The sequence below is a fragment of the Vipera berus genome, assembly GCF_964194415.1.
Source record: "Vipera berus genome assembly, chromosome: 2".
NCBI classification, from domain to species: domain Eukaryota; kingdom Metazoa; phylum Chordata; class Lepidosauria; order Squamata; family Viperidae; genus Vipera; species Vipera berus.
In genome coordinates this window covers 206,527,140-206,542,130 of record NC_138203.1, presented here as the reverse complement: position 1 = coordinate 206,542,130, position 14,991 = coordinate 206,527,140, and the positions used below count along the sequence as shown (strand labels likewise).

The 14,991-nt window shown below is 42.3% G+C and overlaps 1 protein-coding gene across 1 annotated transcript in view; it reads left to right on the top strand.

The window, feature by feature from the left end:
• The window catches only part of TBC1D9B (TBC1 domain family member 9B), a 42,860-nt gene that overhangs the window by 6,943 nt on the left and 20,926 nt on the right, over positions 1 to 14,991 (top strand). Inside the window, exons 2-8 of the mRNA XM_081318320.1 lie at positions 3,123 to 3,233; positions 3,540 to 3,658; positions 4,882 to 5,110; positions 5,438 to 5,696; positions 8,267 to 8,474; positions 8,682 to 8,894; positions 11,201 to 11,350. Coding sequence (XP_081174446.1) covers positions 3,123 to 3,233; positions 3,540 to 3,658; positions 4,882 to 5,110; positions 5,438 to 5,696; positions 8,267 to 8,474; positions 8,682 to 8,894; positions 11,201 to 11,350 — 1,289 coding nt within the window. The remainder of the gene's footprint in view (positions 1 to 3,122; positions 3,234 to 3,539; positions 3,659 to 4,881; positions 5,111 to 5,437; positions 5,697 to 8,266; positions 8,475 to 8,681; positions 8,895 to 11,200; positions 11,351 to 14,991) is intronic.

The following is a 14,991-nucleotide window of genomic DNA, read 5'->3' as shown; positions in this document are numbered from 1 at the left end:
CACAACCCGCGCAGCTGCATTCTGCACCAGCTGAAGCCTCCGGGTGGTCTTTAAGGGCAGCCCCATGTAGAGAGCATTACAGTAATCAATACGGGAGGTAACGAGTGCGTGGGTGACTGTACGTAGGGCATCTCGGTCCAAAAAGGGGCGTAATTGGTATATAAGACGAATCTGGGCAAATGCCCCCCTAGCCACGGTTCCCATGTGATCTTCAAAACTGAGTCGTGAATCTAGGAGGACGCCCAGATTGCGTGCTTTATCAATGGGAGGTAACATCTCTCCTCCTATAGTCAGAGATGGAACCTCTTGGACTAAACGAGATGACGGTATGTACAGCCACTCAGTCTTGGCCGGGTTGAGTCGAAGCCTGTTTTCTCCCATCCAAATCTGTACCGCTTCCAGACAACGGGACATCACATCGAGGGCATCACTGGGTTGGTTCGGGGTGGAGATGAATAGCTGGGTATCATCAGCATATTGATGATATTTCACCCCGAAGCTACGGATGATCTCTCCCAGCGGCTTCATATAGATGTTGAACAGGAGGGGCGAGAGCACCGAACCCTGAGGCACTCCACAATTAAGAGGCCTAGGGCTTGACCTCTGCCCTCCTGCCAACACCGTCTGCGAACGGTCCGAGAGGTAGGAGGAGAACCAACGCAGAACGGTGCCTCCCACTCCCAGCCCCTCAAGACGACGCAGTAAGATACCATGGTCGATGGTATCAAAAGCCGCTGATAGATCTAATAGGACCAGGACAGAAGAATAACCTCTATCTCGGGCCCGCCAGAGATCATTCACCAGCGCGACCAATGCCGTCTCCGTGCTGTGCCCCGGTCTGAAACCCGATTGGTACGGATCTAGATATTCAGCTTCCTCCAGGTTCAAAGGGAGCTGTCGTGCCACCACGCTCTCAACGACCTTCGCAAGGAAGCGAAGGTTGGAGACAGGACGGAAGTTGTTTAAAACAGCTGGGTCCAGTGCCGGTTTCTTGAGGAGGGGCCTTACCACCGCCTCTTTCAAGGCAGCAGGGAAGTACCCTTCACTCAGTGAGGCATTGATAACTGCTAGGAGCCAGCCTCGTGTAACCTCCCGAGAAGCATAGACTAGCCAGGAGGGACACGGGTCCAACAAACATGTGGCGGCACTTAGTTTCCCCATGATCTTGTCCACTTCATCCGGAGTCACAGGATCGAACTCTTCCCAAATGTACTTGGCCAACTTCATCGTTTTCCTCTCGTTAGATACTGCCCAGTCAGAGTCCAGACCAGCCCGAATCTGAGCAATTTTGTCCACCAGATATTTACTAAATTCCTCAGCCCGTCCATGTAGGGGGTCCTCTCCCGTCTCTTGACTTAAAAGGGAGCGGACCACTCTAAATAGGGCGGCCGGGCGATTATCTGCGGACGCAATGAGGGTGGTGAAGTAGGCGCGCTTTGCCACCCTCATTGCCACAAGATAGGATCTAGAAAAGGATCTTAACTGTGTTCGGTCAGACTCGGACCGACTGGCTCTCCAAATGCTCTCTAGGCCCCTTCTCTGGCGCTTCATCTCCCGCAGGTCCTTGGAGAACCAAGGAGCGAGTCGGGACTTGCGCCGGGTCAGAGGCCGCAAAGGGACAACGCGGTCGAGCGCCTCCGAAGCAGCCTGTTGCCAGGCATTAACTAAGGACTCGGCCGGGTTGTGGGAGAGGGAGGTGGGAATCGGTCCAAGCGCCATCTGGAATTTATCTGGGTCCATCAGGCGCCTGGGGCGGAACCACCTGGTCGGTTCCGCTTCCTGACATCGGGGGGTGACGTGACGGAGGCCCAACCGCAGGAGGTAGTGGTCTGTCCATGACAGGGGTTGTGATGTTGGAGTAACCCCACCCAGCCCATTTAGCCACTGCCCAGAGACAAAAATTAGATCCGGCATGTTTCCTCCCTCGTGAGTTGGGTCCTGAGTAATTTGAGTAAGGTCCATGGCCGTCATGGAGGCCATGAACTCTCGGGCCACTTCTGATGCACTGCCCAGGGAAGGTAGATTAAAATCTCCCAGTACCATAAGCTTTGGAAATTCGACCGCCAATCCTGAGATGGCGTCAGGTAGCTTGGGTAGAACCGTTGCTGTGCAGCTTGGAGAGAGGTATACCAGAAGTAGGCCCAACTGACCACCAGGACCCCACCTTAAGAGGAGGGATTCACATCCGTCTATCTGAGGGGCAGTGGCCTCCCGCGGATGGAGGGTCTCTCTGATAACGATCGCCACGCCACCTCCCCTACCCTGAGCTCGAGGTTGATGTAGCACACGGAAACCTGGGGGGGATAAATCAGTCAGAGGGACCCCTCCCTCTGGGCCCAGCCAGGTTTCCGTGATGCATGCCAGGTCTGCGCCTTCCTCCTCGATCAAGTCATGGATGAGGGGAGCTTTATTCACAACAGACCTGGCATTAAAATAGATCAGCCTGAGCTCAGGAGTCAGACCTCCCTCTTCCCCAGGGCAGCAAGCGGGAGCCAGAGGGTCAGAGCGCGCCACAGCAAGAAGATAGCGTGGGCGTGATCTCAGAATACGATATGACCCTCTGCTCCTCCATCTGCTGCCATTCCCAATTACTGTGGGGATCGGTATCCCTGTCCCATCCCCCTGGTTTACAAGACTCTCCATGGCCCTCATATTGGGAACATGACAGAAGAGAAGTAAACATATACACACAACCCATGTAATTTTATACAAAACGTACCGCAGTGGCCTCAGAACTGGATGTTCAATTCAGCTATCCAGGCAATCGCTTTTGGCTTTGCTTCATGTCTTCTAGGGAACCAAAGAACACACATCATGGTCAATCTTGCACAATATGTTTAATAGTTTGCATATCAGCACTACAATTGCAACAAGGGGAAATCTTTCCATCCCCACTGATAGTATTTCCTTTAAAAATGAAATATGTAAATTACCAACAATAGCGGTTTCAAGCTGGGTTTTTTCCCTCCCCATTGGATCATCCATTTAGAGTTGGGTACACATGTTCAAATTTATAATTTACTGTCTTTTAAATTTTTATGTTCAATATAAATGGTTACATTTCATTTTCTTTCAATTAGGTAACATTCATAATATTCTTCTCTGCATTTTCATTGTTTTAGGATTGCTCGTGGGAACTTTGGATGTAGTTTTGGATTCCAGTGCTAGAGTTGCTCCTTATAGGATCTTGCATCAAACACAGGATTGTCAGATATATTGGGCAGTGGCTTGTGGTAAGTACCGGTACATAACCTGGCAACCAAGAAGTTTTTAAACACAAACAGGTGTATATTTCCTGTTTTGCTTAATTTCAGACATACATACATTAGGGGCATGTGGCATGGAAACTCAGTCCTTTAATTTAGGACTTTAATTAAATGAGTGACAAAACCTCCTGATCTGAATAGAAATTTAAAAGAAAATGACTTGAGAAATGACTGTCTAATATAAACATTTTCATCCTTTTATATATGTGTCATTTTTATTATAGGAAAGCTTTGTTTACATATTCTCTGTGATTGTTCTTAATCTCTGTCTAGGCTCATCTCGTCAGGAAATTACAGGCCATTGGGAATGGCTAGAGAATAATTTGCTCCAGACTCTTGCAATCTTTGACAGTGAAGAAGATATCACTACCTTTGTCAAGGGTAAAATACATGTAAGAACTGTTCTTCTTGTCCCATTCTTTGATAAATGAAAGACAAACTGTTGACAGCTATAGATTTTGAACCTCCATGTAAAACTCAGTGGGACGGATATTCATAATATACATTAAAAGGTAAAAGTAAAGGTTCCCCTGCACATGCGTGCTAGTCATTTCCAACTCTAGGGGCCGGTGCTCATCTCCATTTCAAAGCCGAAGAGCCAGTGCTTGTCCGAGGACGTCTCCGTGGTCATGTGGCCGGCATGACTAGACGCCAAAGGCGCACGGAACGCTGTTACCTTCCCACCGCAGTGGTCCCTATTTTTCTACTTGCATTTTTACGTGCTTTCGAACTGCTAGGTTAGCAGAAGCTGGGATGAGTAACAGGCGCTCACTCTGTTACGCGGCACTCGGGATTCGACCCGCCAAACTGCCGACCTTTTGATCGACAAGCTCATCATCCTAACCCACTGAGCCACCACGCCTTCATATATACATTAAATAGGGATTTTTCAAGGAGCAGCCATAGAGATTGCTCGCTACTGTATCAGTTTGCCTGAAGCTTCTAGTTGAACTGCTTTAATATTTCACTGTGTAATTAAACTGCTATAGTGTATGTCGACCAAAGTTCCATTAGGAGGGGAAAAAAACCTTTTGAGAATTTTGTTGATTCTTCCTTCTGCGTGTATTCTTACTCATTTTCACTTCTTTTTTTCTGCTATATATTCAGAATGGAACTGTGATTAATATACATACATACATATGTGTGTGTGTGTGTATATGTATATGTGTGTGCATGAATGTGTATGGATATATGTATATTCTTTTGAGAGCAGGCATCAGAATTACATTTTTTTAATGTGTGCCAGTGTGTTCACAGAAAAAAGTGACAGTAAAGATTATCTTTTCTTCTTTTGTGCTCCCTTACTTCCTGTACTGCTTTCTTTATAGATAGAGAAGCATTTCAGATGTTTCTGTAAAATCTATGGGAACACATAATAGAAATAGGTGTAATTCATATATAATTCAGGCAGGTGAGTAAGTAGTCCGAAACTATAATAATCTTAGTAACAATCATCAATATGCTAACATAGTTTTTGGAGCATTGAATATGGAGTTTTGAACATTAGCATGCACACAAAGAAGTGGAATTTCCAGAGGAAATTAAATATATTTAATGGTTAACTAATGCAACAAACGAAAAAGCACTAATTTTTATTTGTCACCTTTTCCTTCAGGGTATTATTGCTGAAGAGAATAAGACTCAGCAGCCACAAGGAGAAGAAGATCCTGGCAAATTTAAGGAAGCAGAACTGAAGATGCGCAAGCAGTTTGGAATGCCTGAAGTGGAGAAACTTGTCAATTATTACTCTTGCAGTTATTGGAAAGGGCGCGTCCCGAGACAGGGCTGGCTGTATCTCACTGTTAATCACCTTTGTTTCTATTCCTTCCTTTTGGGCAAAGAAGGTAACTATCATTGAGGTGACTCTTATTGTTTAATACTTCAAACACTTATTACATCTGATAGCATTGCCTCTTTCAACCTGCTTTTTGATTAGGATTAAAGAGGGAACTGCAATTAACACTCACACTGCTCCAACAGCAAATTGCACAATTCCCATACCTCTCTCATAGAGTGGAGTGGATTTGAAATATACATCTTTTAATCTTATTGCTCTGTTAGAGTTCAGCAATGAGCAGTGCACTGTTTCACACCAATGTTGCTCAAACATCTATAAATCATTTAAAAATATTTCTCCGTAATTGATGAATTGGTTTTACTTGTTTCCATAGTGACTCTGATAGTCCAGTGGCTAGATGTAACCCAGCTAGAGAAGAATGCTACTCTTCTGTTTCCTGAGTGCATCAAAGTGAGTACCAGAGACAGCGAACTCTACTTTTCTATGTTTCTCAACATCAACGAGACCTTCAAATTAATGGAACAGTTGGCTAACATTGCCATGCGTCAGTTATTTGATAATAAAAGTTTCACGGAGGACATGCTGCTTCCCAAACCCAGCAAGCCACTCAAGAATATCTCAGCACTGAAGAGGTAAGCATGCATAAGTACCCATGTTTCTTTTGTCTTCCAAGATTTTAGGATACCTCCAGACAAGGTATAGGCCGCTCCCTGATTGGCTTCAGGCCAAATAGAAACAGCCTCAAATGTTTCCATAACTGAGAACAAAAACAAACTATGTTTTCCCAAAAGAAAGAAACTAGTTTTTTCCTCTGTACAGAGAGAATGCCTTTCACCAACCTGGTGAATTGTAACTCTTTTTTATAACTAAGTAACACGTCTTTTTCTGTAGTGTGAGAATGTTAAATTTTTTCCTGGCATTCCCTTTCTTACAGAGTGTGCTTTTGGGTTAGAGTGTATATGTACACAGATGCATATGTTCATACACACATAAAAAGTGTGGGCACATTTATTAAGGAAGAAAACATATCCAGAATTGATTTCTGCTGCGGTAGTTGATGCTAAGTTGATAAGACTGGGAAGCTAGGCATTATGTAGTACTTGTATATGTGTTTGTCATCTGTTTTCTGCCTGATTTTCTATGGGATATTACCTGTTTTGTGCTTTTTAGTATGACTTGCAAAAACAATCCATTTTTTCCCCAATTTTCATGTTTACAGATGGGAAAAAAATTAAAATGTGCAACCAGATAATAATCCAAGGGGATTCTTTCTGATCTGCCCGATCATTTTAGGGCCATTCTTGATCTGAATTGCAGGAACACGAACCTGGCTGAAATCTCAGCTACAAACTAAGCTATGAACTTTCTGCATTTTCTTCCCAATGTCTTTCATAAACACGTGCTTGATTTCTGTCCTTGTACTTTTCCTAGAGCTGTCAGAAAGAGTGGAGATAAGAAACTTGCAGGTGATACTTGAATTTGCGTTTTTCTTCTTCCCATGCAGCCTAATTATACCCCCCAAATTTATTCTTTATGCAATCCAAGAATCTTTAAAACTGGATTTTGTTGTGGATATGGAATTGATTTCCAGAACATAGGATTGTTCTTTCTGTTGTTCTGACTAAGTTTTGTTATATTTCTAATTATGGAATCATGGGTGGAAATCCCCATATGGAACCTCCATAATTAAGCCACTGGTTTTTTCCTAGTTCTCTTTATTTAGATAATATATATATAGCTGTCCATCTTAAGCAAGTAACTGGTCGGCAAACAGATAATGCAACAAACTAATATAAAGCTAATCTAAATTAAGCAAATACAATAGAATAATCATAATACAGTAATCAAGGCAACACAAAAATAGGTCAGAATACCAAAACACATATTTCAGGCTCCATGAATAATCTGGCACTGATGCCTGAGGGAAAAGCTAGGACTTCACAACTTTTAAGACACTGAGTCTCATGCACATGCCAAAACAATTAGAGGTTTTATGGATAATTTTTCAGTTTGTTTTTCTCCTGAGTGATTAAAAAAATGAGATTTTCTATGGCCAGAAAAAGATTAATCTTTCATGTATTTAGGTTGTATTACAGCTTCTTGCTGCCGACTTGCAGAACTAGTTTTCTCTGGGTTCAGTCCTGGAAAAAGTAGCTATGTCTAATCATGCTACAGCTAATACATTTACCCCAGAGAAAGACAATTCATTCTGAAAGGAAAAATTGACAGAATAGGCTATATGCTCTTGAATTTATAAAGACAAATTCCATGGAAAACAAAAATGGTTGGCCTTCCAGATGAATACTCTCCCAGAATGCAGTGACGTCTGTTATAAGGCCCACCTGTACTCTACTTTCTTGAACCAGATTTCTGAACTATACTTTTCTTTTTCTATCATGTCTATATATTTACATTACCCTAAGCAGTGTCCTTTTTCTTCCTCTGACCAAATGTTCTGTAATATTTGCCAGCTCTTTCCATTGACATATTATCTTCACAGTGCTATTATTCTTTCTTTGGAATCACAGCAGCACTGCAAAGGATATTTTTATTATAGTTCTATGCTTATACTGAACAGTATATATAGCTAATCCTACACTTACAATCACAATAATGCCTGAAATCTTAGTCATTGAGCAAAGTGGTCATTAAGTGAGATGCCATATGACCATTTCTCTCAATGATTGCAATTTTGGCTCTTCCAGTTGCGGTCATTAAGCAACCACATGGGTTGTTAACTAGAACACCCTGGAGAAGGCTCCCAGGCATGGTGGGTCTGGGAGAGAAGATTGCAAATGGCAATCGTATGATTGCAGGGCATTTGACATCCAGTCACAAATGCAAACAGGTTGCCAAGCATCCGAAATGTCCTGGGACTGGGGGAGTGTGGCGTGACATTTTGAAATGGCCAAAAAACACCTGTGCTGAGGCCATTGTGAGTGCAAGAGGTCATTAAACAACCAGTTGTAAACTGAGGACTATCTGGATCTGTACTAGGGATTTTTGGCTATCAAATGGTCCAATATGACAATAACTTATATTTGGTGGAAATTCTTATTTGAAACTATATTGAAATAGGATTGTGCATGATTGAAAGTAAAGTCCAAGCCATCTGAAGGACATGTTAAAGAAAGACTGCTGTAATGGATTTCTCAGTAATTACCCAATCGGCATGTGTGCATATATATTTCATTTTCTTCAGGGATCTGGATGCCAGAGTCAAAAATGAATGGTACCGTGCTACTTTTCGATTGCCGAAGGATGAACGGCTTGATGGGCACACAGACTGTACTTTGTGGACCCCATTCAATAAAATCCACATTCTCGGCCAGATGTTTGTTTCCAATAACTATATCTGTTTTGCTAGCAAGGCAGAAGAGGCATGTCATCTCATAATACCCCTTAGGGAGGTGAGAAGTTGTTTTTGATAATGGATTACCTTGAGAGGCCAGTAGTTAGTTATTGGGTTAAGTTTAAAGGATTTCCTTGAAGATAGTAGGATTTTGGTTTTGAGCCTCAGCATATTACTCCATGGGTTAAATAAGTAATTCTCTGGGGTGATGGAAACAAGATGCGTATCTTTATATACTCCATTTCTCCCTCTGCCGATGCTGTAGGTTACAATTGTTGAGAAAGCGGACAGCTCCAGTATTTTGCCTAGCCCACTGTCCATCAGCACTCGAAGCAAAATGACCTTCCTCTTTGCCAACCTGAAGGACCGAGACTTCCTAGTTCAGAGAATCTCTGACTTCCTGCAGAGGACTCCTTCAAAGCAAACAAGCTGCAGTGACATGGGGCAAAAGAAGAGCATTGGTGACCATGCCTCTGAGGTACGGTGCCAGAAATGAGCCTTGAAACGATCCTCTAAATATTGATATAATTCGGGCAGTTGACTGTGATTTCTGTTATTGACAGGGCTTTCGAACTGATTAGATTGCACTGACAGCCTCAGTTCCTAGAGCAAGAAGGAAAACCACTGAAATCTCGTAATAAAGTTCTTCAGCTAAAGTAACTGGGGGAGGGAAGTAGCTCGAGATAAGAGCATATGGAGTCATTCCATTCTGACTGACATTCCATTACATTGTTCCCTTGAGACTGTATTTAGAAATGGCCTTAATTTTATCTGTGAATTTGTGAACAGAGGATCAGGCACCGATTGGCTGTTTAGAGAAAGGATTTCCAATCCTGTTTAGATCTGTTTGTCATGATAAGAAGTCATGGGCCCCTTTGTGTCTGGATTTCTTCTGCTGGGTCAAGTGGCTCCCCGAAAGGCCTTGCAAAACTTTTTCATTCATTTACCATTTCATTTTTCCCAGCTTGCTCCGGCCCTTCTGTTCATCCTTCTTCTGCAGCCACGTTTTTTTTATCACTAGTGAGCTTCTCAGGTTGTGGTACCAATCTGAAATTATCTTTTTAACGTTGAAAAGCCAATAATTCTTAATAAATAAACTTTGAATAATGAATAAAAAAATATCTATGAAATTGTGGATAGGGTACTTATTTATCTGCCTGGGTAGCCACATAAACCAGAGCAGAGGGACTCTAGTGCTAGTATGTCTCATTAAAAGAGTGAGGGTGCAGGTGGGAATCTGTCAACTTGAGGCCCTTCAGTGATACCTGACAGAATAAATAATATTTGTCAGGGAATTGCGCAGCTGGTGTCCAAATAAGGTCAGAGACGCTAACACGAACTTGTTGTTTTATACAAATAAATATATTTTACATCAATATGTACAACAAACTAGATAGGCAAACAGGAGCATTATGAGGTAAATCACAAAAGCACACTGAAGAAAAAGGTGGGGGGAAAGGAAAACTCCCCCTCCCCCACCACACCCACAGCAACCAATTACAGCATGGATTGCCTCATGCGGGAGCTAGCATCAACCACAACTGTGTGTTCTGACTCGCTGCACAACCTCACTGCTCCGGCTACTAAATTTAAATATCTTAACAATATTGGATTGCTTGGATGAACGCATTAGTCTATTTGCACATAATAGTCTCATATAGGATGACCTGCCTGTGGGAGGAAAATGTTACTTGTACATCCTGCTACCTAAGTTGGTGGTTGCTACTCTCAGCTCACTTTTATTTGTCCAGAACCACAGAACACACTAAGTGCCTTGGACCTGTTCAGTGGGTTGTACAAAGCATTCAAAGGAATGACCACTTTGCTTTACCATGCATGCACTTACATGTGCAGATAACTAGTAGATAGCCGTGACGAGCCTTGAGGAGGAAAGACAGCCATATTTAGTGAAGTGCCCTTATTATCCAACATGTTTTGTTTTTCTCCAATAGAAGTGTTGCTGTGTATTGATTATGAAAAGAAAGCAAAGCATCTGTCAGCACCAGGGAAATCAGGAGATCCAGGCAGTTCAAATGTGCATAAAGCTTTATTGTAAGCTTAAGTTCTTTACAAGAATCTGAACTACTAACAGTCAAGGGAAATTAGCGTGAGTAAGAATAGAAAGGAATTCAAGGTGGGCTGGACTTAGATCTCTTGTGGGCATGAAGGGACTCATAACTGATGATGCATTTGACTCCCTCCCTCAGGGTCAGCCTGGTCATCTCCTACAGCAGCAGACTTTTGCTAGCAGTAGAAAAGCTAGCTGAAATTTTGGATTAATTTTCTACTAATAGCAGTTTCTTAAATAATTATTTCCCAGGTGAAAGACTGGACTGATAATTCATTATGATTCCACATTAGAATGACAGTGACAGGGAATTAATAAGCCTGTCAGTTATTTTTCCCCACTTGTCATTAGATATTGATTTAAACCTTGCATTTGTAAGGTATACATATAATCACAAACACATTGAAAATGTGAGCTTTATGTTACTATATTTTGGAGGAATGCCAGGGCTAACCATAGCTTCCTAATGGGTACATATATCACGAATAAAGAATTGTTGCTCTGTAATACACATGATGATCCTATTTGATAATCTATGAATATCTTAGATGATTTAAATGAGGGCAAAGGCATTAATGGCAATGCCATCAATAATGTATTGTAGCATAATGGATGTCTTCCTAGAACATTATTGATTGTGCTAGAAGTCCAAATAGCCTTCAAATTGCTGTTGAACTTGTATTTTTGCATGTGCTAAGTTATACATTTCTTTTTAGGAAATGTCTCCTACTAGTCCTGCAGACAGTCCTGCTTCTCCTCTAAACAATCAGCTGGGAAACCTTTGCACAGATGAGGTACCCACAGCATCTCAAGGACTGTTGAAATTGTTTGGGACCAATTCGGAGGAATCCTCTGGAATAAAAAGGGTATATTACTGATTTGTTTTATCAATTCAGAAAATGTAGTGCTTATACTATACTTATACTATGATTAAAACCTTCTTGATTATAACAACTCATAAGATTAAATTCTTACGGTATTAAGTGGGGAAATGTTTCAAATATATTCATCTAAATGTGAAGAACATAAATGAGTTAATGAAACTTCTACTTATTTTTCTAAAAAAATATATGTGTCTTGAAAATGTCTTCCTTTTTGGGTTGTTGGCTTTGAGAAGGCGGAATGGCATGTTTCCCTGGCTCCCACTGGCTGGCATTTCTAAAAGGAGCTTGCTGGAGCTATTTGGAAGGAAGCTTGCCGGAAGGTGCTTATTGCCAATCTGTCCTCTATAGAGAGCAATCCAGCTGTTGGTTAGTCTGATGTGGGCCCTGGCAGTAAGTTTGTTTTTGATGCCAGCACTGAAGTTGCTCAATAGAGGTTTGTCACATAGCCTAGTTGCAGCTTTGGGACATTGTTTGATGGTGATGTTACGTGGCTGGATGAATTTCCCTCCCTTGGGTGAGAGCTATGAAGTGAATGGGGATGTATGGAATGGGAATAACACTCTTCCAACTTAGTGGGAGTGGTTGGTGGGAGAGGCCGGTGTTGGTGGATCATGTGAGGAGGAGAATATTGAGTCCCCCATGGCACTGCTGGTGATTAATTGTGAGAGGGGGTGGTTCCTTCTCTAAGGGAGGTTGTTCTGTCCCAGCCTGTGTGAGTCCTTGTTAACTCACAAGGACAAACCCCTCTTTTAACAAGTAGGCTGGAAATGCAGAAAAAACAAACCCCTTTTATTATTATTTACAGACCTGGAAAATGTCCCAAAAGGAAAGGCAAACGAACACAGTTCAAACGGAGAATTGTCCAAAGGCAAACAGAACACAGCTCAAACAGAAAATTGTTCACAGGCAAGGCAAACAGAACATGATTCCATGAAACTTGAGTCCTTTGCCTTCAGCACTGCCCACACTTTCCCTTTTTATTATGCAGCCCCAAGGCATGGCTTCTCAATGCCTTCTCCTCTGCCCTTGGAGCCGCCCCATTGCCTCCCTTTGTCATACTCTTGTTGCCTGTCGGCATTTGCGAGTGTCTATGATGTCTTCCAGCTGTGAGTCCTCAGAGTCTGACTCAGCATCCTAGCACGGCTGGGTCTCAGCCTGAGCACAAGTGGAGGGGCCAGGCTCTTTCTCAGATTGTAAGTCCTGGATCTCATCAGAGCCTTCCTCCCACTCTGATAGCTCTCCAGTCCCCCCACATCTGATTCCCCACAGTCAGCTACCGGGTATACTGGCTGGCACGGAATCACAATAGAGGTGTTGCTTGCCCCTTTCTCAAGAACCCATTGCTGCATCCCACCATACTAGACAATTTTTGTCCAGTGTCTAACCTCCCTTTTTGAGGTAAGATTGTGGAGAAGGTGGTCATACAGCAGCTTCAGTGATCTGTATATAAAGTGGATTGTCTGAACCCTTTTCAGTTAGGCTTCAGATCTATATATGACAGAAATGGCATTGGCTACTCTTTTGGATGATCTTTGGCGGTGCGGGATAAGGATAGTGCACCCATCTTGATTATACTTGACCTCTCAGTGGCTTTCAGTACCATCAGGCATGGTATCCTGCTGAATTAGCTCTGGGGATTGAGAATGGGTGGCACAGTATTGTGCTAATTTTCTTCCTTCCTCAGGGGCCAACACTCTCAGTACTGATCCAGAGTGAGAGATCCTGAGAGCCTGTACTATATACAATACCACAAGGTTTGATGCTGTCTCTGCTCCTGTCGAACATGAAACTGCTATGGGAGATCATCCATCACCAGGGACTGATATATGATCAGTATGCTGATGATATTCAATTATATCTTTCCACCCCTGGTGACTTAGACAATGCTGTGAATGTCCTATCCCAATGCTTGAAGGCTATGAGATCTGAATAACAGATTGAATGGCTTTGGGTTTAGGGCCTTTCAGATTTGAGACTTTACCATCTTTGATACTAGATTGGATGGCACTGTCCCAGATATACCCGACTTGCAAACTAGGGGTCAAGGAGCAGATAGTCATTTCTAGGAAGCCCTTTGCACAACTTTGGGTTGTGCACCATTTATACTCATTCCTGGATCGTGAGTCTCTGCTCACAGTTACTCACATCATAGTCACTTCTCTTATGGATTATTCTAATGCATTCCACATGGAGCTGCCCTAAGATTATCTGGAAGCTTCAACCAGTGTAAAATGCAGCACAGGCAGTTATGTGTGCCCTAAAGAGGTCACGTTTTATATCTCTACATTGATTGCCAGGTTGCTTTCAGATCCGATTCATGTTGCCAGTTTTGACTTTTAAAGCCCTACATGTTATAGAGTCGTGTTATTTGAGGAATTGCCCCTTTGTGATCTACCGTCACATAAGGTCTGGCAGGAGAGGCCTGCTGTGGGTCCGATCTGTGAGAGAATCACATGCAATGGGACCTAGAGGACAAGCATTTTCTGCCATTGTACCTACTCTCTGGAACATCATTCCTTATGAGATGAGGTTTATTGTCTTTTGGAAAGCCCATAAAACAAGTGTTTTTTTTCAATAGGCCTATGGATTCCTTGGTGTTAGGAAGCTTGCATGACAGTGATATTCTTCTGCTGCTGCTTTTGTTTTTTCTATGTTTCCTGTTTTAATTGGTTTTGCAGAAAGTTTTAATAGTGGGTTGTATTGTGTGCACTTTGTGTGAGATGGTGGCCATACAAATTTGACAGATAAATAAATAATGAAGAAATCAGTGAGAAGAAACAAGGCTATATATTTGAACCCTAAGTTTGAACAAGATTAAATCTATTAACATTAACTGTTCATATAAAAAATATATGGAATTTTTGTTTAAAACCAGCCCATCAAATAGTGCAAAAGCTACAGTGAACAGTTAGTTCAATGTTTATTTTTAATCTAGGATTGTTTTGTATTACAAAAGAGTCCAGATGAATTAAATTCAGTTACCGTAATTGTTCTACATTGTATGTAATAATTCATTAGACTTATAAGCTGCTTTTGTTTTGTACAGCTAAAGGTGGCATTCATAGTGCTTTTTTCTCATATTTTCCCTAACCCTGTGAAGTGAGTTGGGCTGAGAGAGAGTGACTGCCCAAGATCACTCCGCCAACTTGGAGACTAGGCCTGGAGACTAAAACATATGAAGAACGGCTACATGACTTGGGTGTAGCTAGTTTAAAGAAAAGAAGAAATAGGGGAGACATGATAGCAGTATTTCAGTATTGAAGGGGTCACGTTATTCTCCAAAGCACCAGAGGGCAGGACAAGAAACAATGGTTGGAAACTGATCAAAGAGAGAAGCAACCTAGAATTAAGGAAAAACTTCCTGACAGTGAAGACAATTAACCAGTGGAACAACCTGCCTCCAGAAATCGTGGGCGCTCCATCACTAGAGATTTTTTAAGAAAAGGCTAGATTTTTAAGAAAAGTCACTTGTCTGAGATGGTATAGGTTCTCCTGCTTGAGCAGGGGACTGGACCAGAAGATCTCCAAGGTCCCTTCCGCCTGTAGTCTAGTCTAGTCTAGTCTAGTCTAGTCTAGTCTAGTCTAGTCTAGTCTAGTCTAGTCTAGAGCTAAGGGAAGATTAA